General features: G+C 42.1%; 1 protein-coding gene across 3 annotated transcripts in view; it reads left to right on the forward strand.

The window, feature by feature from the left end:
- LOC143039945 (discoidin domain-containing receptor 2-like) overlaps positions 1-20,077 on the forward strand; it is a 1,367,746-nt gene that overhangs the window by 236,308 nt on the left and 1,111,361 nt on the right. For all 3 annotated transcript variants that reach the window (XM_076210412.1, XM_076210413.1, XM_076210414.1), the window contains exon 2: positions 5,714-8,156. In XM_076210412.1, coding sequence (XP_076066527.1) covers positions 6,650-8,156 — 1,507 coding nt within the window. In that variant the 5' untranslated portion in view covers positions 5,714-6,649. The remainder of the gene's footprint in view (positions 1-5,713; positions 8,157-20,077) is intronic.

The following is a 20,077-nucleotide window of genomic DNA, read 5'->3' on the forward strand; positions in this document are numbered from 1 at the left end:
AGGGAAAAAGAGTAGGAGACTGAGTAAGGAAGAAAAGGGTAAAGCAAGGGAAAGGTGATCAGAAAAATGAAGAAACACAGAAATGAAGGAGTATAAGGGAATAGCAAAAAAAAAAAGAAAAAAAAAGAGAGAAAGATAGACAGAGAGAGTGAGAGAGAGACAGAGAGAGTGAGAGAGAGAGAAAGTGAGAGAGAGAGAGAGAGAGAGTAAAGGGCGGGTGTGAGAGTGGAATTTAGGAATGAAAAGAGGGAAAGTGGGAGGGAGGCTAGATAGCAGAGATGAAATCCGGGAAAAGAGAAAGAAAAAGAGGAAAAGGAAATAATGGAAGAGAGGTGGGGGTTTGTAGAGAAGAGGAAGAAGAAGTAAGATGGCAACAAATGAAAGAATGTGAGAAAGAATCTAGAGGAAGTGAGTGGAAAGGAGAGTGCAGAATTGCAAGAAAAAGAAAAAGAAGAAAATATTGAACGTTCGTGGAGGAAGAAGAGTTTGGAGAATGGAAGAGGAAGAAAAAAAAAAGAGAAGTTGCTGGAAGAGAGAGCAGCATGACGAATAGAAAGGAGGAAAAGAACAAATGGTGATGGATAGGATGCAGGGGAGATGTCTGGGCAAAGGAAAGGAAATGGACAATAGAAATTGACGAAGGAACGGGAAAGTTGTGAGAAGAGTAAGAAGTAGAGTACGAATAGAATGAGGGACAGTGTTTGATGAAACAAGTCGTTAAGAAGGGAAAATAGAGAATGAACGAAGAGAAATGATGGAGATAGAGAGAGAAGCAGAAGCCTTAGAGAGAAGTCAAGTGAGAAAGTAAACATATAGGTTATTTCCTAAAACCGGAGAACATATGACTAGAAATATAAATAACAAAAAATGGATATAAAGGAGTAGATAAACAGATAAAATTAAAAAACAGGAAAAAAAGTCTTCTTTTGCAGCCGGAATTAAAGAGCAAAGCGTGTAAATAAGAGTCTGGCCTCTTTAAAAATGCGAGATAAAAGAGCAAGGGAGCAAAAACATAGGACGGAATTGAATAGGCTGTAGGACGAAATTTCCCTCTCAATGCAAGCACCCTTATCAAGCTGACGCTGCTGGGAAATAAAATAAAATAAATAAACGAATGTATAAAAAAAATACTGCAGTTACATTAAGTGTTCAAAGAAAGTTTTATTTTATTTCTGTCTCCAATTTTTATGCATCCATTTATCTTTTTTATTTATTCATACATTTGTTTATTAAACGAATAATATATTTACTCATTTATCAGTAAAATAATTTATTCTTTCATTTATTTATAAATTTATTTATTTATCGAATAATATATTTACTCATTTATTGACAGAATAATTTATTTATTCATGTATTAATAAGATAATTTATTTATTCATTTATCTTTATTTATCAAGCAAATAATTCATTTATTCATCTACACATCTATTTATTTCCCTCCAATAATTACCTGAATCTGTAAACGGAAAACCTGTACTTAAACCCACTTTATATTTTACCTACATTGTGGTAATTTATTTTTATATTTATAATTTGTTTTTATATTCATAAATTACTTCATCTTTATCCTATTACTGGTAACATTTCGAGTGGATTCCCTGTATTTTACTTTTTCATTTGGGTTCCATTAACTAATTAATTTACTTATTTTACTGATGTGTTCATTTTGCTCGCGGTAGCTTTGTGAATTTTAGATATGAAATGAATATATATTCTTAATTTTCGTTTTATTTTGTTCTTTTTTCATAACTTCATTTATTTATCTATTTGTTTATCTTCATTTAAGAGTTCGGCAACTCGTCTTTCTTTCATCAGTTAATTAGTTTATTTATCTGTTAATTTTTGTTTAAGATTCCGGCTCGAAAATATTTTCAGAATGATTAACGACACAGAAAAGACGAAAAAAGTAGAAAGTAGAAACAACTAGATCGGGCAGTTTTTAAATACAAGTTTAAAAAAAAGAAAAAAAGTCAGGCCTTTATAAAATTCATTAAAAAAAAAAAATCTATTCCAAATGAAGAACAAGGTTACTAGCTTCCTTATAATGTCCTTTGGCTTCGAACTTTACGTCTTTTAATGCTTTTTTAAGTGTCACTCACAACAGAGGAGTATCACGTAGTTTGAGACATCACACACGTTTTTTCATGGCAAAGAATATCTTAATCAAGAGATTAAAAAGAAAAAAAATTCTGCAATATTTTTGTGTCACAAATGACAGTGAAATTATATATAATTTTCATTCTTTAGGAATTCAAGAAACTTTGGATTCTGTCATTACGACCATAGGGGTCTTTGCACGTGTCTATGTGTGTGTGTGTGTGTGTGTGTGTGTGTGTGTGTGTGTGTGTGTGCGTGAAAAAGAGATAAATAGGATAAATAGGTAGATAAATAGATAGACAGAGAGAGAGAGAGAGAGAGAGAGAGAGAGAGAGAGAGAGAATGAAAGAAGGGGGTTCAGAGAAATAGAGAAAAAGAGTACATGTATGTGTGTTTTTTGTGTTTGTTTGTGTGTGTGTGTTTTTATGTATGTGTGTGAAAGGAAGAGATAGAGAGAGAGAGAGAGAGAGAAAGAGAGAATTTAAAAGTAATATAAAAGAAATCTGAAACAAAGAAAAACAGTATTAATGAAAGAGAGGAAGAGAAAAGGTAAAGGAATTGGGGAGATAGTGAATTATAAAAAAAAAAGGAAGGAACAAACGAAGGAGTAATTAGCATTAAATCTAAGATACAAAAGTAAAAGTGTAATCAGAACGAACAAGAAAAATCACCTTAATAAATAAAACGCGAAATAGGAAATTCAGTAAAGGGAATAAAATACGCTGGCGGTGTATGGAGACCCCTCGCTGGCTGGGGTGTATATCAAGAAAAAACGTAATCGGAATACGCCCAAAAGGAGCGCGAGTGCTCCTTAAGACAAACTCAACCTTGCCAAAGTAAACACACCAGATCTAACACGGAGTCTCAAGGAGTCGCCACGGACCCATGCTACCATGGTGGTCTTCCTCCTTTGTGGACGAGGCGGAGGACGACGGGGAGGGAGAAGGAAAAGAAGAGAAAAGTGGGGGAGAACGAGGACGAGTAAGAAGGAGAAAGAAAACAAGATCTGAAGGAGTAGGAAATATAGAAAGAAGAAGAGGAGGGGCAGGAGGAGGAGAAAGAAGAAGTGGAATAGGAAGAGGGGAAGGAGGAAGAGAAAGAGGAGGTGGAATAGGAGGAGGTATAGGAGGAGAAGGACAAGAAAAAAACCCAGGAGATAAAGTTTAAGAATATGAAAAAGGAGATGACAATAAAAAGGCAAGAAATTGCAGGGAAGTGAGTGGAGGGGGAAAAAGTCTGTATGCGTTCGTGTCTGTATCTGCCTGTTTGTCTGTCCGCGTATGTGTTTGTGTCTGTATTTATCTGTGACTGTATACCTATCTGTCTGTCTGTCTGTAACTGTGTCTGTGCTTGTCTCTGCGTGTCTGTCTGTCTGTCTGTGTGTCTGTCTGCCTTTGTGTGAACGAAAGCGCCTTCCGCTGCGCTATTTAATCGTTGGACCTCTGACTACCCCGTCCACGTCTTTGATAACTCCTGTCAGTTCAGAAATTTACAGCGACTTGAGGAGCTCCTTCAGCTGACTCGAGAGGATCCTCGGACCGAGGAAAGGCTTTTGTCAGCACTGATATTCCAGCTGATAAACCCAGAGTTGATTTTTCTTTTCTTTCAAGACAGTAGATGAGCTCCTTATTACTTCTTTTTGACTTCAATTTTTTTTTATCTTTTTTATTACCATTATTTTTTTTTAAATACGCGTGATGGCTGCAGGTTTTGTTACCTGCCCATGCCCGCATACCAGCTCAGTGCAATGCCAAATGTTGTCGATAAACTGCAATTATGTATATATCTGTACATGCACACACACACACACACACACACACACACACACACACACACACACACACACACACACACACACACACACACACACACACACACACACACACACATTAACATTAACACGCACATTCACACATAAACACATGCAAGCCCACTTTTAAATTGTCTTTACATTTTGAACGTCAAATCGGGAAGCTTCCATTTTTTACAGTCAACAAATACTTTTTTATTCCTAAATTCTCTCTATATATATATCTTTCAAAACTGTGCTACTTCAATATCCACTACATCTGCAGAATTTATCTGCTCGAGATGCCACGTCCTTCACCTTATCAGTTCCATCTGTTATCATTATATCATTATTGCCATTGTTTTCTTTAGTGTCTATCGCCTTTCACTGAGCTTCCCTAACTAACTCTCATTCCTCCGCGCCCTTCATCACCCTCTTACGCCTTCTCTCTCCTTCAATTCCCTCCCACTCCCTCTCTCTCCCATTCCCTCGCTCTCTTTTGCTCTCCCTCTCCCGCTCCCTCTCTCTCATTCTCTATCATACTCTCCCACCCTTCTCCCTCATCCTCCATCACGCTCTCACTTTTCTCCCTCATCCTTTACCTTCCCTCTCTTTTACCTTTCCTCTCCTTCACCCTTTCCTTCCTTCACCCTCCTCCTTTCGTTCCCTTTCTCGTTCCTTTATCCCTCCTCGCCCTCTCTTTCCCTCTCCTGTACCTCACACTCGTACTTTCTCCTCCTTACACTCACTCTCCTTCCCTCTTTATCTAACTCCCAATTCCTTTCCCTCTCTCTTTCCCTCACCCTGTCTTCATTTTCCCGCCTTCCTCTCCCTCACCCTCCGCCCCTACACCTGCCCCCCCCCCCTCTCTCTCTCTCTCTCTCTCTCTCTCTCTCTCTCTCTCTCTCTCTCTCTCTCTCTCTCTCTCTCTCTCTGTTTCTCTCTCTCTCTCCCTCCCTCCCTCCCTCCCTCCCTCCCTCCCTCCCTACTTACCTTTGCTTTCCCTCCCCCGTCCTCCCACCCACCCTTCTTCTTCCACACCCTCCCTCTCCCTCATCTTCTGATCACCTCTCCTTTACTATCTCTCCTTCATCATTCTATCTTCTTTCCACATTCTCTCTCCGTTCCTGCTTGCTCTCACACTTCCCTTCGTTTTCTCCCATCTCTCTTCCTTTATCGTACTATCACTTTCTTCCTGTTACTCTCTCCTATTCACCCCTATTCTCTTCTCTCTCATCTTCTCTCCCTCCACTCTACTCTCCCGCGTTCCCCGTTCGTTATCTTCCTCCATCCTTCCTCCTCTTTCTCATTAGCTCGTTTGTATAATCATCACGTCTTCGCTAATTCATTCCTCCCAGATCCTTCCTCCTCTTTTCTCTTTATTTCGTCTTTTTCCGATCGAACCAATTCTACTCATATTCCTCCTCTTCATCTTCCTCCATTGTTTTCCCTGATCCTTCACACATTTTTCATTCCTTCTTCCTTTGTCACGTCTTCTACGTTTGCTTTAGTTTTTTACATCAGATATTATTTTCCCCAGTTATAAACACAGTTAACCCAGAATGCCTCCCACATTAACTTCGTATATCCTTTCACCTCACCCATCCCCTACTCCCTCCTCTTTATTTTTATTTCTTTGTTTCGAACTTGTCTTCGTCCTCCCACCCTCGCCACTTTTCCTCCCTTCATCCTCTTGTCATCAGCTCTTCTTCATGTCTGAACCCCCCCATCCCCTTCCGCGCCCCCTCCACCCTCTCCATTCCCAAAAAACTATATTTTCGGGTATAAACTTACTAACTCATTTTTTCCCCTTTTTCGTTCCAGGAAGAGCCTCGACATCAAATAACCCGAGAGGTGCGCGACGCTGAGAACCTGAAGAAGCTCACGAAGAAGACGATGACGATGGCGGCGGTGGCGGTGGCGGCGTCGGCGGCGTATAAGAAGTAGAAGAACATCTTGAAGAACTGAAATCCTGACCTCAAGCCCTGCGGCGCATCCTCCTTCCCTTCCCGCCGTCGGGAGCCCCAAGTCGGAAAGTTTAAACTTGTTGAACTGCTGGATACAAGAGTCAGCGGAACGGTCGATCTTGAACCCGAGATCCTGGAAATCAAAGAAGAATTCGTCCCCTACATACATAAATACAAAAAAATCTTGAGGCTCGTACACGTCGCGCACAAGTTTCTGAAGTCTCGGATTTGCTGACGGTGCACTACGTACATACATACATAATTTTTCATCCTTTTATCTCTGTACTTGAACTACTAGTGGCGGGCCAAGACTCGCTGAAGCCACCTAGCCTAGCATCAACTCAGCCAAGAAGAGAGAGGGAGGCAAAAACAGGAAAAAGAAAGATAAAGAAAGAAGTTTCTCTGAACTCCCGAAGGACAGAGAGGAAACACTCGAGATTTTTATTACTTGTTTTTCACCTGTTGCCAAAGAAACTCTTAAATTTCTTCTCGGCGTGAAGATTACGGGATAGGAGACGAAGGACGGGGAGGGGAGGGGGAGGGGTGGGGGGGAACGCCAGCTGGAAAAGGAAGAAGAAGAAGGCGAAGAAAGAAAGAAAGAAAGAAAGGAGGATATATCACCGTTAGTGGCTAAAGTTATCAGAGCTCAAGGTTTAGTTTGCTTTCCATTATACGAAATCGCCCTCCACCAGACATCCGGCCCGACTTCGTGAAGTTGACATGGGTGGCGAAGTCGACACTGAGCCTCGAAGTCCGTAACTTCGTGAGCCGGTTGCCAAGGGGTTTGGACAATATGGCGGATGAGGCTCTGGACCCAGACTTTGCAGGGGTCCATCGAGGCCGCGGCAGTGGTGGTAGTGGTGGCAGCTGTGGTGCTCCTAGTGGCGGAAGTTGTGATGCTGTTGATGGCTGTTGTGATGGTGGTGGTAGCGGTAGAGGCTGCGGAGTCGGTAGTGCTTGCGATGCCGACAGTGCCGGAAGTAAAGGCTGTTGTAGTGGTATTAGTGTTTTTGTTACTTGTGGTGACTGTTCCGAGAGGAAAGAGAAAGGAGGAGAAGGAGAACGAGGACGTGGAGGCATGGGTGGCGAAGAGAGAAGGAACCTCCTGGACGGATGCTCCTGTCGCAAGGACGGATGTTCCAAAAGCATAGTGACGGTAGAAAGGAGCGACGGAAGAGAAAAAGAATTTGTAGCGACAACAGCCTCAGCCCTAACGACCACTAAAGCAACAACAACAGCAGCGATAGCATTAGCGGTTGCCACGAAACCCCCACCACTAAACGTAGACGGGAGACCCACCACATCCATGACCGCATCCGTAGATAGTACGCATTTAAACCATCATCACTGCAATAGTCAAGAAAGTAATAATTGGCCCTCGGGAGTAATGGCCCAGGCGACTTCAGGGTCTGCTAGGCCAAGTCAACGTTGCGTAACGATTAAAACGAAGAGCAAAACCGTTACTGAGGGAGATGCGGGTACCAACTGTGATGAACTTCCCCGGCGAACCAGCGAACACTGTGACGTTGTCGAGGATGGTAGTGAGGAGGAAGAAGGTGCTGGAGACGGTGGTAGCGATGCCGTTGGAGAGAGGGGGACGAGTGAGAGGTGCGACCGTGCCCCGAGTGAAGGTGGCGGAGTTTCTGTAGTCGGACACCATGTGGATAGAAATAACAACAGCAAAGAAAACGCCGCCACCTCAACCAACCACGTAGTCGCTACCACCAGGTATCCAAACGTAAGTTCCTCCCCCTCCTCTTCCTCCTCCTCCTCCTCCTTGTCCCTTCTCTCTTCCACCTCCTCGTGCTCTTCCTCCACCTCAAGTGTCGAGCTATCATCGTCATCACCGTCTTCGTCGTCATCTGCCGAAGAGATCTCCCGGACTCAATTTTCGGCGATGCTTTTGTCTTCTGCGGCAGCATCCTCACGCTCTCCTTCCTCCCCCTCCTCCTCCTCCACCTCCTCCTCCTCCTCCTCGCGACAGTGTTTCTCCAGAAACTCGAGCTCCTCTTCCCGATTCCCCACGTCCTCCTCCTCCCAGTGCTCCTCTTCCCCCACTCGTTCTTCTTCCTGTGATAATGCCTCCTCCCTCAAGTCCTTCTCCTCCCCTACATCCTCCTCCCCATTGCTTTCCCATTCCTCCATACTCCCTCGCTCCTCTTCCTTCTCCCCTTCCATCTCTCCGTCCTCCTCCCCGTCCTTCTCCTCCCATTCTTCCTCCACTTCTCTGCCGCAGAGGATGATCTTCGCTAGTTTGATTCTGTTGGCCATCTCAGGAGTCTCCACCGCCTTCGATCTAGGTAAGTACATTTTGTTCTTTTTTATTGAAATCGAAACTCTTATCCACTCGTAGGTTCCTTTTGAAGAGTAATGGTACCGGAGACATTAAAGCTTATTTAGGGAAGGAAAGGATGGATGGGACTCTTGGGGGGGAGGGGGAGAAAGCTATTGGAAGCCAATATTTCACAGGAGGTTGAGTGTGACACAATCCAGTTAGGTATTCGCGTGGAAAACAGTTGTGGGGAGGAGATTAACGATATGTATGGAGGAAAGGGAGTAGGGATGCGATGGTGGTGGGGGAGAAGGGGGAAATGGTGGAGAAGGGTGGACGGGGGAGAAGGGGGGGAGATCGAGACGAGATCTTTTTCAGGGACATCTGACAGACTCTCACATAAATCTTGTCATATGAGCGGGCCCTGTGTTTCTACCTAAATCGTTTTTTTGTTTTTGTCTCCGTACAGGAGCGCCATTATTAGGTGGAATTGTGGATACATTACCAGCGATGATCGTACGTTCTCTTACTTGGAGGAGACGAGTTTTTGTAAAACTGACAAAGAGTTGTTTTATGAGTTCTTATCGTATATTGAAATCTTGCCAAATTCATTTCTTTTTGTATATACTTTTCCTCACAAATGATAAATGTGTTTTTTCGATTAGATCTCTGCCAAGTTAACTGATGTGGTCAATTAACAGGAATTACATGAGACAAATCATTTAGATATATCTAATAACATGACGTTAGAATAGATTTTTGGATTTGTTGATACCAGAGTGCTTCATTCACCGAAGGACCCCATCCCGGGGGTTTCGGTTGTTTGATGCCCTGTTCACGCCGGGGATCCCAACACTGATAGAATAGTCTGACGCTCTCTACAACAAAATATATAACGTGAGCCACCGTATTGAATAAGAATGTGTTTAAAGCGGGTCTTACACGATCAATATTATTGCGTAATATTCCGTATTGTGCAATATTGTTGACTGTGTAGGGTTGTTAATGAAGAGACACACGTGTTTAGACTGTACAATTTATGTCTACAATACTTGTATATTGTGTCATTCTTCAATACCATCCCTACACCGTCAATAATATAAAAGCGATTTTTTTTTTTTTTTTTGCGTAAAAGTAGGTTGGCATGTTTATATGTACGGGTTGAATTTGAACAGAAATTAGATTTTTTTTTTGTACGTCACTAAGATTTTTTGCTATGAACTCCCTTTCTATGGTAGTTTTTTTTTATATTCATTCTGGCTATTCTCGGGGAATTTCAGTCAGCTTAGAAGTAACCTTAGATCAACACGAGACTCCAATCAGTGAAGATGCTGTTTTATCCCAGTCCCGTCTTTACCCTAGGAACATAAGAACATAAGAATGGGGAAGAATATAAGAAACCATAAGGCCTACATTAGGCAGTTCCCTATCCCTTGCCACCTGTCATACCTATCCATATAGTTAACCAATAGTGTCAGTGCTCGCTCTATTGTTACTAAATCTATTCCATTCATTAACCACCCTGTTGGTATATAAATTCTTGCCTATTTCCTTCTTAAGCCTAAATTTGTTAAATCTAAATCCATTACTACGAGTCCTGCCCTGGTGTCTTAATATGATAACCTTGTTTGCATCATAATTGTTAAAGCCCTTGGCGCATTTGAATGCCTTTATTAGATTATCTCGCGATCTTCGTCTTTCCAGAGAGTGTAAGTAAAGGGTCAAAGCCTGTCTTCGTATAGTAAATTTCTAAGCCTTTGTATCGTTTTCTTCTGTACTGATTCTAGTGAATTGGTATCCATTCTTTAGAATAAAAAAAAATGTACCGCGTAGACAAGCATGGGTATTACTAGTTTGGTATTGGTAAAAAACGAAATAAAAATGGAAGCCACATCGCAGTCTGTTGATGAAGAGCGGCACAATGTGTGGATGGGAGCGACGGCGGAACACAAGGGTCGATCCGATGTGGAAATCCACAAAAATCCGCTCCAGATCTTACACAAACAATACGACAGCGGGATCTGATATTTCTTGTGCTCTTTTTTTTTGTGGTGGGTGGGTGCGTGGCGAGTGTGACATGTAGGACCTATGGTCTTAAGCAGGATTGGACCACTGCCTTGTCCTCCTATTTTATAAAAAATAAATAAATAGATAAATAAGTATGCTAGGGTGGAGGGGGGGTGTCCATCCGATAAATAGAAACTCCAACATTACAAGAATATAAGAACATAAGAATGAAGAAAACTACAAGGGACCATAAGGCCTACACTAGACAGTTCCATGTCTATTACCAACTTAAGTATTCTAAGTCCTATCTGTGCCTTAAGTGGGTTAAGAGATACAATATTAACCGTTTTAGTTTATTATGGGAAAGATAATGTCACCCACCGCTAAATGCAATTATTTAGTGTATGGAACACATAAAAAATGTAATCCAATCCAAGGTTTTAAGGCCACTTAGATTATACAGAATTAGGGTGAAACTGAGAGAAAAAAAGAAGGAGAAAAAGGGTGCCAACGAGATGAACAAGGGGTGTCACTTGTTGTCAGTAATATTATTTACGTTAGAAAGGTACTGAAGTCAGCGGTGTCAGGCATGTTGTCAGTCACAGAGCTTGGCAGCTGGCCACTCTAACTCTGTTCAAGAACTTAGTTAAGATCTGGTTGCATTCTCGAGTCGCGGGTTTCAACAGCTTCATAAGAATAGCGGTAGCCACTGTTGTCAGGCAATTTCTATTTAACTACAATTCATCTCTCGTTACTTAGTTTTTATAGCGCTTGTGGATATGGTTTCTCCTTTTTGTCTGCATATATATATATATATAAATAAATATATGTATATATACATATATATATATATATATATATATATATATATATATATATTTCATCATGGTCTTGGATTTCATTTTGGAATCGTGATCGACAACTATTACCCTCCCGAATGAGAGCTCAGAGCTCATATATTACCGATCTATTGAGTATTACTGTGACCAGAAAAACACGCACGCACGCACACAGGCACACACACACACACACACACACACACACACACACACACACACACACACACACACACACACACACACACACACACACACACACACACACACACACACACACACACACACACACAGTTCCTATTGTGTGCGTGTATGTACGGGAGTACCTGTCCGTGTGTATGTGTGTGTGTGTGATTTGAATATGTGCAATAATAGTATCTAGGATTTCCATGTTCTTGATATATCCGGTGCTAGTTTTTAAAATTCTGACATCTTGAGTACAGAGATTTGATAGATGTGTTCTATTGTGGGAACGGAAGCGAGGCAGGACTAATGAGAAAAGTTGAAACCAAAAAAAAAAAAATCGAAAAAAAAAGATCAGTAGAAGGAACAAGGACCGTCATCCGTCAGTTACCGATTGGTCGATAGCTTCTGCTGCTGAAGCCTCACTTAGCGTCATCAGCATCATAGACAGTATCGTTTCATCAGGAGAGTCTCTTTCTTCTTTCTGTGCGGGTGAAGGAGGAGGAGGAGGAGAAGTAGTGGGAGTAGTAGAAGGAGAAAGAGGAGTAGGAAGAAGAGGAGGAGTAGGAGGAGGAGGAAGAGGTGGAAGAGGAGGGGAGGTTGTGGCGGCAGGGACTGTGGCGGAGTCGGTATCGGCGGTAGCAGCAATAGTTTCCAATAGGCAATCATCCACCAGGAGTCCGAATGAAGAATTCCATTGTTCGTCTGCAATGTAAAGAGGGAGGGAGCGAGGTGGTGGGAGGAAGGGGGAGGATAAGGAAGAGGTGGAGGAGGAGTAAGAGGAGAGGAGGAGGAGGAGAGAAAGAGGAGAAGCAGGACCAGGAGGAGGGGGGGAGGAAGGGAGGAGGAGGAGGAGGAGGAGAAAAGGAATAAGAAAAGGGAAAAAATAAGAAGAGGAGGAGGAGGAGGAGGAGGAGGGGGAGCAGGAAGAGAAGAAGAAGAAAAGGGTAAAAAGAAAAGAAAGACCCCCCCCCCCTTTGTCAGCAAGGGTGGGGGAGGGTATACGTCACGAAAATAATCAAATAAATTGGACGTAGACATAATGGATAAGAAAAAGTACCACACGGAAGGAGTCAGACTTTTCCATCACATTAAAGAAGAAAGTGTCTCGAAATAGAGATTAAATGTGTGGGAAAGCTGAATACATTTTGATTTATTGACCAAATAGATAATTTTAAGAAGAAGGATATTAGCTTTTTTATTCCCAGAATTTAGAAATCAAAAGTTGATAAGTTTGTTTTCCTCGCCTTTGTTTGTCAGGATAAATATTTTGAAGAGTCCTGACCTGACGCCTCACAGTAAACTACGTATATATATATATATATATATATAAATATATACATATATTATGTATACATAGATATATGTATATATATATATATATTATATATATATATATTTATATATTGTACATTATATACATAATATATATATATATATTGTATACTATATATATATATATATATCTGTGTATTTGGGCAGGAGTTTTTCTCTAATGCATATATCATTAAAAGTGATGGCTAGTTTTGCATTAATTATTTTCTTATAGGTATTTTCCATATACCTTATTATAGATTTATGTTCCTTAGAAAGGAAATTTATGACTTGGCTGTATGTAGTCATATTAGCTACAGGTATATGGAAAATACCTATAAGAAAATAATTAATGCAAAACTAGCCATCACTTTTAATGATATATATATATATATATATATATATATATATATATATATATATATATATATATATTTAGGTTGTTATCCCTGGGAATTGAGGGGAGCATTCTGTATGTCAAACATCGCATCAATTGTTGTGCATTTTGATATCAATGTGTATAAAACAATCCTCGTAACTACCAATTTTTTTATTTTATTTTTTTTTATATATATGGTAGGCATGGAAGACGTTTTAGAGGTACAATAAACAAGTACTTGTATGCGTTAAGATGACTGCTCATATTTCGTTGAAAATGAAAATATTATGGAGTACGTGCCGTTGCTAGCACTGAGTCCGGCACTGTAGTTGATAAGAATGGATGGAATATAAAAAGTCTTTTTACTTGGTAGTATACGGACAATAGTTAGCACATTTTTATGTACTTGGGAGAAGGAAAGGTATAAAAGAGTAAAATCTATTGAAGTATGAATAGATGGATATGGAGCATAGGGTGCAATGAGACACAGACAGATAGACAGACAGACATATAGTCACAGAGAGACAATCACAGATAGACAGACAGGCAGTCACAGATAGACAGACAGACTGACAAATTGAGAGAGCGAGAGAGAGATAGAGGCATATAGATAGGGAGAGATAGATATAGATTATAGAGGGAGAGAGATGTAGAAAGAGAAAGGAAGAGGAAGAGGGAGGTACAAAGAGATGAGAACCAAAGGAAGGAAGGTCTGGGAAGTGAGAGAGAGAGGGAGAGAGAGAGAGAGAGAGAGTGAGAGAGAGAGAGATGCTGAGAGATAGGTAGAGATATGCAGAAAGAGAGAGATAGGCAGAGAGGGAAAAATAGGGAGAGAGAGAGAGATAGACAGATCTAGATAGACAGAGAGAAAGAGAAAGAGAGATGCAGAGGCGGGGTTGGGGTTGGTTGGTTGGTGGTTTGGGCATGTAATGGACTGTCATCAAGGAATTGGAAAAGACGAGCAGGAGGATATCGGCGAGAGATGAGGGGGATTATGCCACGAAGGGATTTTCTTAGCCGCCGACGTGGGATTTCACTGCTGAGGGAGCGAGCGCGCGAGGGGATTTTTATGTCCGAGGGATTTCGGGAGCCGAGGTGGGACCTTAGAGTTCGTTGGGTTTCTGGGAACGGCAAGGAAGACTGCCCCCATCGACAGAGGCACTATTGTGTAACTTGTTTAACCGAAGAAAGTCGCCAGGCGACAGCTAGGCTGAATTAGAATGCCGTGAATAACAGTGAAAGAGAGATTGATCGAAAAGAATTGAATTTTTTTTTATCGTTTTGGGGGTTTCTCTTAGCTGAATCAGATTGTCTGTAATTCCAGAATATTGTCAGTGAAAGGATTGTTATGGTGTTGCATGGTGCAAACATGCAAGAAAACTTACAATTTTATTCATGTGACGGTCTGGTCCACGGGCTGAACGATCTATCGGTCGATCGAGGCCCAATCAGCACATGATGATGTCCGCCCTTCAACTGAATAAAACCGTTTGGCTTCTGCAAGAAAAGAGTGGACTGGCACCTTACTTTTTCGTGGTTTGCGAGGCTAGTAGCCTACCCACCCGGACACCTTGCAAGTGTTCCAGAACTGTTCATACAAGTCCGCAGGAGAGGCGGTATGATGCCACTCTTGTAGTGACGACTCCCGGAGGAAGCTGAGGTCACCTCAGGTCCGAGGTCAGTTGGGGGCCATTACTCAGAGTGGAATACCCTTCCCAACCTCTGCACCATGGCCAAGATTTATGTCGTTTCTTCTTCTATTTCTTTCGATTCTGAGGGTGTTTACTTCAACGGAGTTGAATTGTCTGAGTCGAATGGCTTTGGCTATCCAAGTTTACGGGGGGAAAAAGGTGAGAGTTTAGGTCGCAGGTACAATCACAAGCAAAAGCTTTGCTCCACCCAGAGTTTTTCATAACACAAAATTCAAATTCTTTGTCTGAAAACATTTGTTTTTATCTATTCAAGAAAACTACCTAAGTGTAATCTAAATACGACATGGGGAAACATATCACACACTCGATGAAATGTTATGTTGACGTTGTCAGCATTGTAACGTGGGTCAAAACTTTTGCCCACGACTGTAACCTCCTGGTGAGGATCTTACGTAAGGAAGTGCTTACTTGACGAGGAGGTGAACGATGTAGATACAGATCTCCTTCTGTTCTTGACTTCGTCAGCTTCTCCTCGTAAGTTCCTCTCTTGTCTTTTACCTCTCTGTCCTGTGTCTCTAAGGACCCGTTCTTCCTCGTCCCTCTTCTGCGTGCCTCTCGCCTCTATCTACAATATCTCAAGTCCCTCTCCACTCTCTCTTCTTCCATTGTTCTACGTTCCCTCGTATTTCCTTATCTGCACTTGTTCATGTCTGTCTTTTCCTACTTTTCCATGTTTCAGACTTTTTCTTTCTCTTCGTTCTACATTTTTACTTGCTCGCCTGCCCCTCTTTCTTCTCTTTCTCCTTTTCTGGTTCCTCTTCATTTTTTGTGCCATTCTTCCTTGACGGTCTTCATTTCTTTCTTGCTCCTGTGTCCCTGCATCTCTTTCTCTTTTTCTAGTTCCTCTTATTTCATCCTCATCCCTTTTCTCTCTTCTGTTCCTTCTTACTCACTCTTCCACCGTTTCCTTCTTCTTTTTTGTCTCTATTATGTTCTTATTCTTCCTCCTTCTTTACTCTCTCTCTTTAAAATAATCGACAATTTATTCATCTGTGCTTCTCTTCACCTCCACTTTCTCCTCTCTTTCCTCTCATTTTCCTTTTTAACTCCACTATTTTATTTTTATTCTCTCCTGTTACTCCTCTCTTTTCGCCTCTCCTCTTCCGCCTCTCTCGCCTCTTTTCCCTTTGTTTTGTCCTACGACTTCTCTCTTTTATCCTTTCGTAACCAGTCTTTTCATTTCTTCCCTCTTTTCTTCTTTCCTCTCTCCTCTCTTCTCTCTGCTTTTCATCTCTTTGCCTTTCTTCCCATCCCCTTTCCTTCCTATCCCTTTCCTTCCCTTCCCTTCCCTTCCCTTTCTTTTCTGTTTCTTTCATTTCTTCCCATTCCCTTCTCTTCTTTCTCTTCCCAACTATTCTCTACCCTTCTCTTCCCTTTCCTTACTTTCATTTCTCTTCTCTTCTCTTCCCTTCTCTTCTCTCCCGTCCTCTCCTCTCTTGCCCTCTCCTGTTCTATCCTCTCCCCTCCCCTGCTCTCCTTTCCCTTTCTCTCGATTCCCCTCACCTCCGCTACTTTCGTCTTCTCTCCAGTTCTCTCCTCCCTCAATTCTCCTTCCTCCTCTCTTTACCTTACTCACCATAAGTTTCCTCCTTCAATTCCTCTCTTTCCTGCCCTTTCCTTTCCTTCCCTTCGCTCCCCTTTCCTTTTTTTTTCTTCCCTTCTCATCCCTTCTCATAATTTTCCTCCTCTTTCCTTTCCTTCCCTTTCCTTCCCTCCCCTTTCCTACTATTTCCTTCCCTCTCTTCCTTTTTCTTTCCTTCTATTCCCTTCTCTTTCCTTCCCTTTCCTTTCCTTTTCCTTCACTTTCTCTTTCCTTCTCTTTCCTTTCTTTTCCTTTAATTTCCTTTCCTTCCCATATCTTTCCATTCCCTTTTCCTCCCTTCTTTTCTCTTACGTCTTCTCCTCTCATGTCCTTTCCTCTCCTTTCCTGTTATCCTCTCTCCTCCTCATCTTTTCATTCTCTCTTCTCTCCTCTCTGTTCACCTTCTCCTCTTCTCCACTCTTCATTCTCTCCTCATACTGTCCTCTTCTCTCCTCTCCTCTTCCCTCTTCATCCTCTCCTTTCCTCTCCTCTTCTCTCCTCTCCTCTCCTCTCCTCTCCTCTCCTCTCTTCTTCTCTCTTCTTCTCTCCTCTTCTCTCCTCTCCTCTCTTCTCCTCTCCTCTCCTCTCCTCTCCTCTCGTCCTCACCTTCCCTCGTGTTCTCATCTCTTCTCATCTCTCGTCATCTCTCCTCTCCTCCTTCCTCTGTTCACATCACCTCGCCTTTCCCTGTAGGCGATATTACCTTCTCTCCTCTCCTGTTCTTCCTGCTGTTCTTCCTTGTCTTCCTTTTTTCACCTATTCTGTTCTTCCCTGTCCTTTGTTTATTTTTCCTTCTTTCTTCTCTCCCCTCCTTTTATCTCTCTTCCCTTCTCCCCACTTTTCTTCTTTTTTCTTTCTTTTCTTCTTTCTGCTCTTCTTTTATCATCACCCCCTCTCTCCCCTCCATTTGCCTTCCTTTCCTTCCCTTCCTATTCCCTCCTTTCCCCTCCCCTCCCTTCCAACTCTCTCTCCTCGCCTCTCCACCCCTCTTTTGTCATCTCTAACTCTCCTCTCTCCTCCTCTCCTCTCTCCTCCTCTCCTCTCTCCTCCTCTCCTCTCCTCTCTCCTCCTCTTCTCTCCCCTCCTCTCCCATCCTCTCCTCTCTCCTCATCTCATCTCTCCCCCTCTCTTCTCTCCTCCTCTCCTCTCTCCCTGCTCTCCTCTCTCCTCTCTCCTCCTCTCCTCTCTCCTTTGCGTCCATCGAGAGGACTCTGTCGCCCTAGTCCCTGCGACGCAGCTGTTCCCGTTATTACTTTGTGATTTACCTCGCCCTTCTCCCTTGCCCCTCCATCCCTCACTTCCCCTCACTCGACCTTCTCTTTTTTTGTCCTTCCTCAATTCCCCTCACTCGATCTTCTCTTTTTGTCTTTCCTCACTTTCCCTCGCTCGACCTTCTCTTTTTTGTCCTTCCTCATTTCCCCTCACTCGACCTTCTCTTTTTGTCCTTCCTCACTTCCCCTCACTCGACCTTCTCTTTTTGTCCTTCCTCACTTCCCCTCACTCGACCTTCTCTCTTTGTCCTTCCTCACTTCCCCCACTCGACCTTCTCTTTTTGTCCTTCCTCACTTGCCCTCACTCGTCCTTCTCTCTTTGTCCTTCCTCACTTCCCCTCACTCGACCTTCTCTTTTTTGTCCTTCCTCACTTCCCCTCACTCGACCTCGCTCGTCCTCAGCCCCCTATTTACTATACTTCCGCTCACTCTCACTCTCCCTCCTCACGTTCCTTGAATTCACCTCATTTCCTTTCAGTCCGTCACTTCTAACTTATCCTCAATTTCCCTCACTTCTCCTCACGTCCCCCGTGTTCCCTTACGTCCTTTCGCTTCCCATCATTACCCATTTCTTTCTCTCACTATTTCTCACTTCTTACTTTAACTCACGTCACCAATCCATTTACTTTTCTTATTCTTCTTTTTTGTTGTTGTTTTTGTCTTTCGCTTCTCTTTTTATTTTTCTCTTTTTCCCCATTTTCTCTTCCAACCTTGCACGCACCATTCACCCATCCCATCGTTCTTCGTCTTCACTTTCTTCCATTCTCCCCTCTTTCTCTTTCTTTCTTTCTTTCTTTCATTCATTTTTCTTTCTTTCTATCCTTATTTCTTATTTCTCACAATCTATGTCTTTTTTTCTGACATCTTCTTTCCTTTATTCCTTTATTCATTCCTCCTTCATGTCTTCTTGTCTACCTTCCTTCCTTCCTTCCTTCCCTCAATTCTCATTGTTTCCTTCTTTCGATTCTTCCTTCCCTCTCTCCATCTCCCTCCCTCCTTTCGTATATATTTTCTCCCGTTCTTCTTTTTTATATCCAAATCGCCCTCACCCTCATCTCAATCCCCTATTTTGCCCTAGTAAGACACGTGAACCTTTCACAGGATTTGTCTCTTATTCTTAGCCTCTTTCTTGACCAATAGATAAATGAATAAATAAATAAATGAATAAAGGCGTAAAGAAATAAACGAAAAAACAAAAAGTCAATATATGAATAAATAAGCAAATAAGTTAGTAAATCAATGAATAGATAACATTCAGAAGGGGAGGGCGGGTTCCCCCTTAGCTATACAATATATATTACACACACACACACACACACACACACACACACACACACACACACACACACACACACACATGTATATATATATATATATATATGTATATGTGTGTGTGTGTGTGTGTGTGAAATGAGTGAGAAGAGAAAAGATTGGGGTTTTGATCCGACTTCAGACTTTCCTCTTCCCATTCCATTCAACTTGTCAGAATGTCTCATCATATGTATATATATATATATATATATATATATATATATATATATATATATATATATATATACATATACATATATATATATAAAAACCTGTCTGCTGGTTAATCGAGGTAGCCTGAAGACTATAATTATGATTCTTTAACTTCTGTTGGTGTAATGTGGATGACACGGTTCTTCGGAACCATCCGGATGAGGGCGCACGGGCTCGGTCGTTGAGTTTTCGGACATTTCTCGGTTATCGTTAAGTCTTTTTGATTATTTTTTCTTTTCACATTCGTCTTGTTCGTATCATCACGTAATATTGGGTTTTGTTTTGGCAATCTAAACATGGTCCTCCTGTCCCCTGAGCCTGGCTTTCTTGTTACGTGACCTTAATTTCTCTCAACAGGTGAGAAGACTTGGTTTCTGTACATTATGTTTCCATATGAGACTGATTTTTCAGTTTCCGTGAGAATGTTCTTCTTATCCTGGTTTCTCTCTAAATTAGGAGAGACTAGTTTCTCACGTGACGTGAGCTTGCTTATTCATAAACTTGAACCTTGTTTCTCATTCCTCGTGAGACTGGGTTCACTGACAACGTGAGACGGTGAGATATGTGTGTTTCATATCTACGCAGGAAGACTCCCAGTCTTCCATTTTACAGAAACTGATTGTTAGTCTTCTTTCTCTTGCGAGAGACTTTGTTTGGATCCTGTTGCTCTGAGAGCCGGGGAGTCTGCCGGGCGCCAGAAGCCCGTATGATTGTTGTCTACCGGGCAGCCGTGTGCTTTTGTGTAGTTTTAATCCACGTCTATGAGCTCAGCAGAGCTTTTTGCGAATACAAGAAAAATACGCCTGGATCCATTAGTGTCTATGTGGATGGGCGTGTGTGCTCTCGGTGGACGTGCACACATGTGTGTAAGTGTGTATGTGTGTATGTTTATAGGGGAGTTTCTGTGTGTTTCTTTATACATGGAAACTCAGGCAGGTCGATGTGTGGATGTCGGGGGAACTTTCCGTGATATGCACACGTATGTGCTACGTCTGTCGATTCTCTTTCTTTCTAACTTGCTCTTTCTCTTTCTCTCCCTCTCTCTCTCTCTCTCTCTCTCTTTCTTTCTTTCTTTCTCTTTCTCTCTCACTCTGTCTATCTCACTCCTTACTACACGCACATACCCACATACACTCATACA

Source organism: Oratosquilla oratoria, chromosome 27, assembly GCF_046742065.1.
Source record: "Oratosquilla oratoria isolate Oo_2021 chromosome 27, ASM4674206v1, whole genome shotgun sequence".
Lineage (NCBI taxonomy): Eukaryota > Metazoa > Arthropoda > Malacostraca > Stomatopoda > Squillidae > Oratosquilla > Oratosquilla oratoria.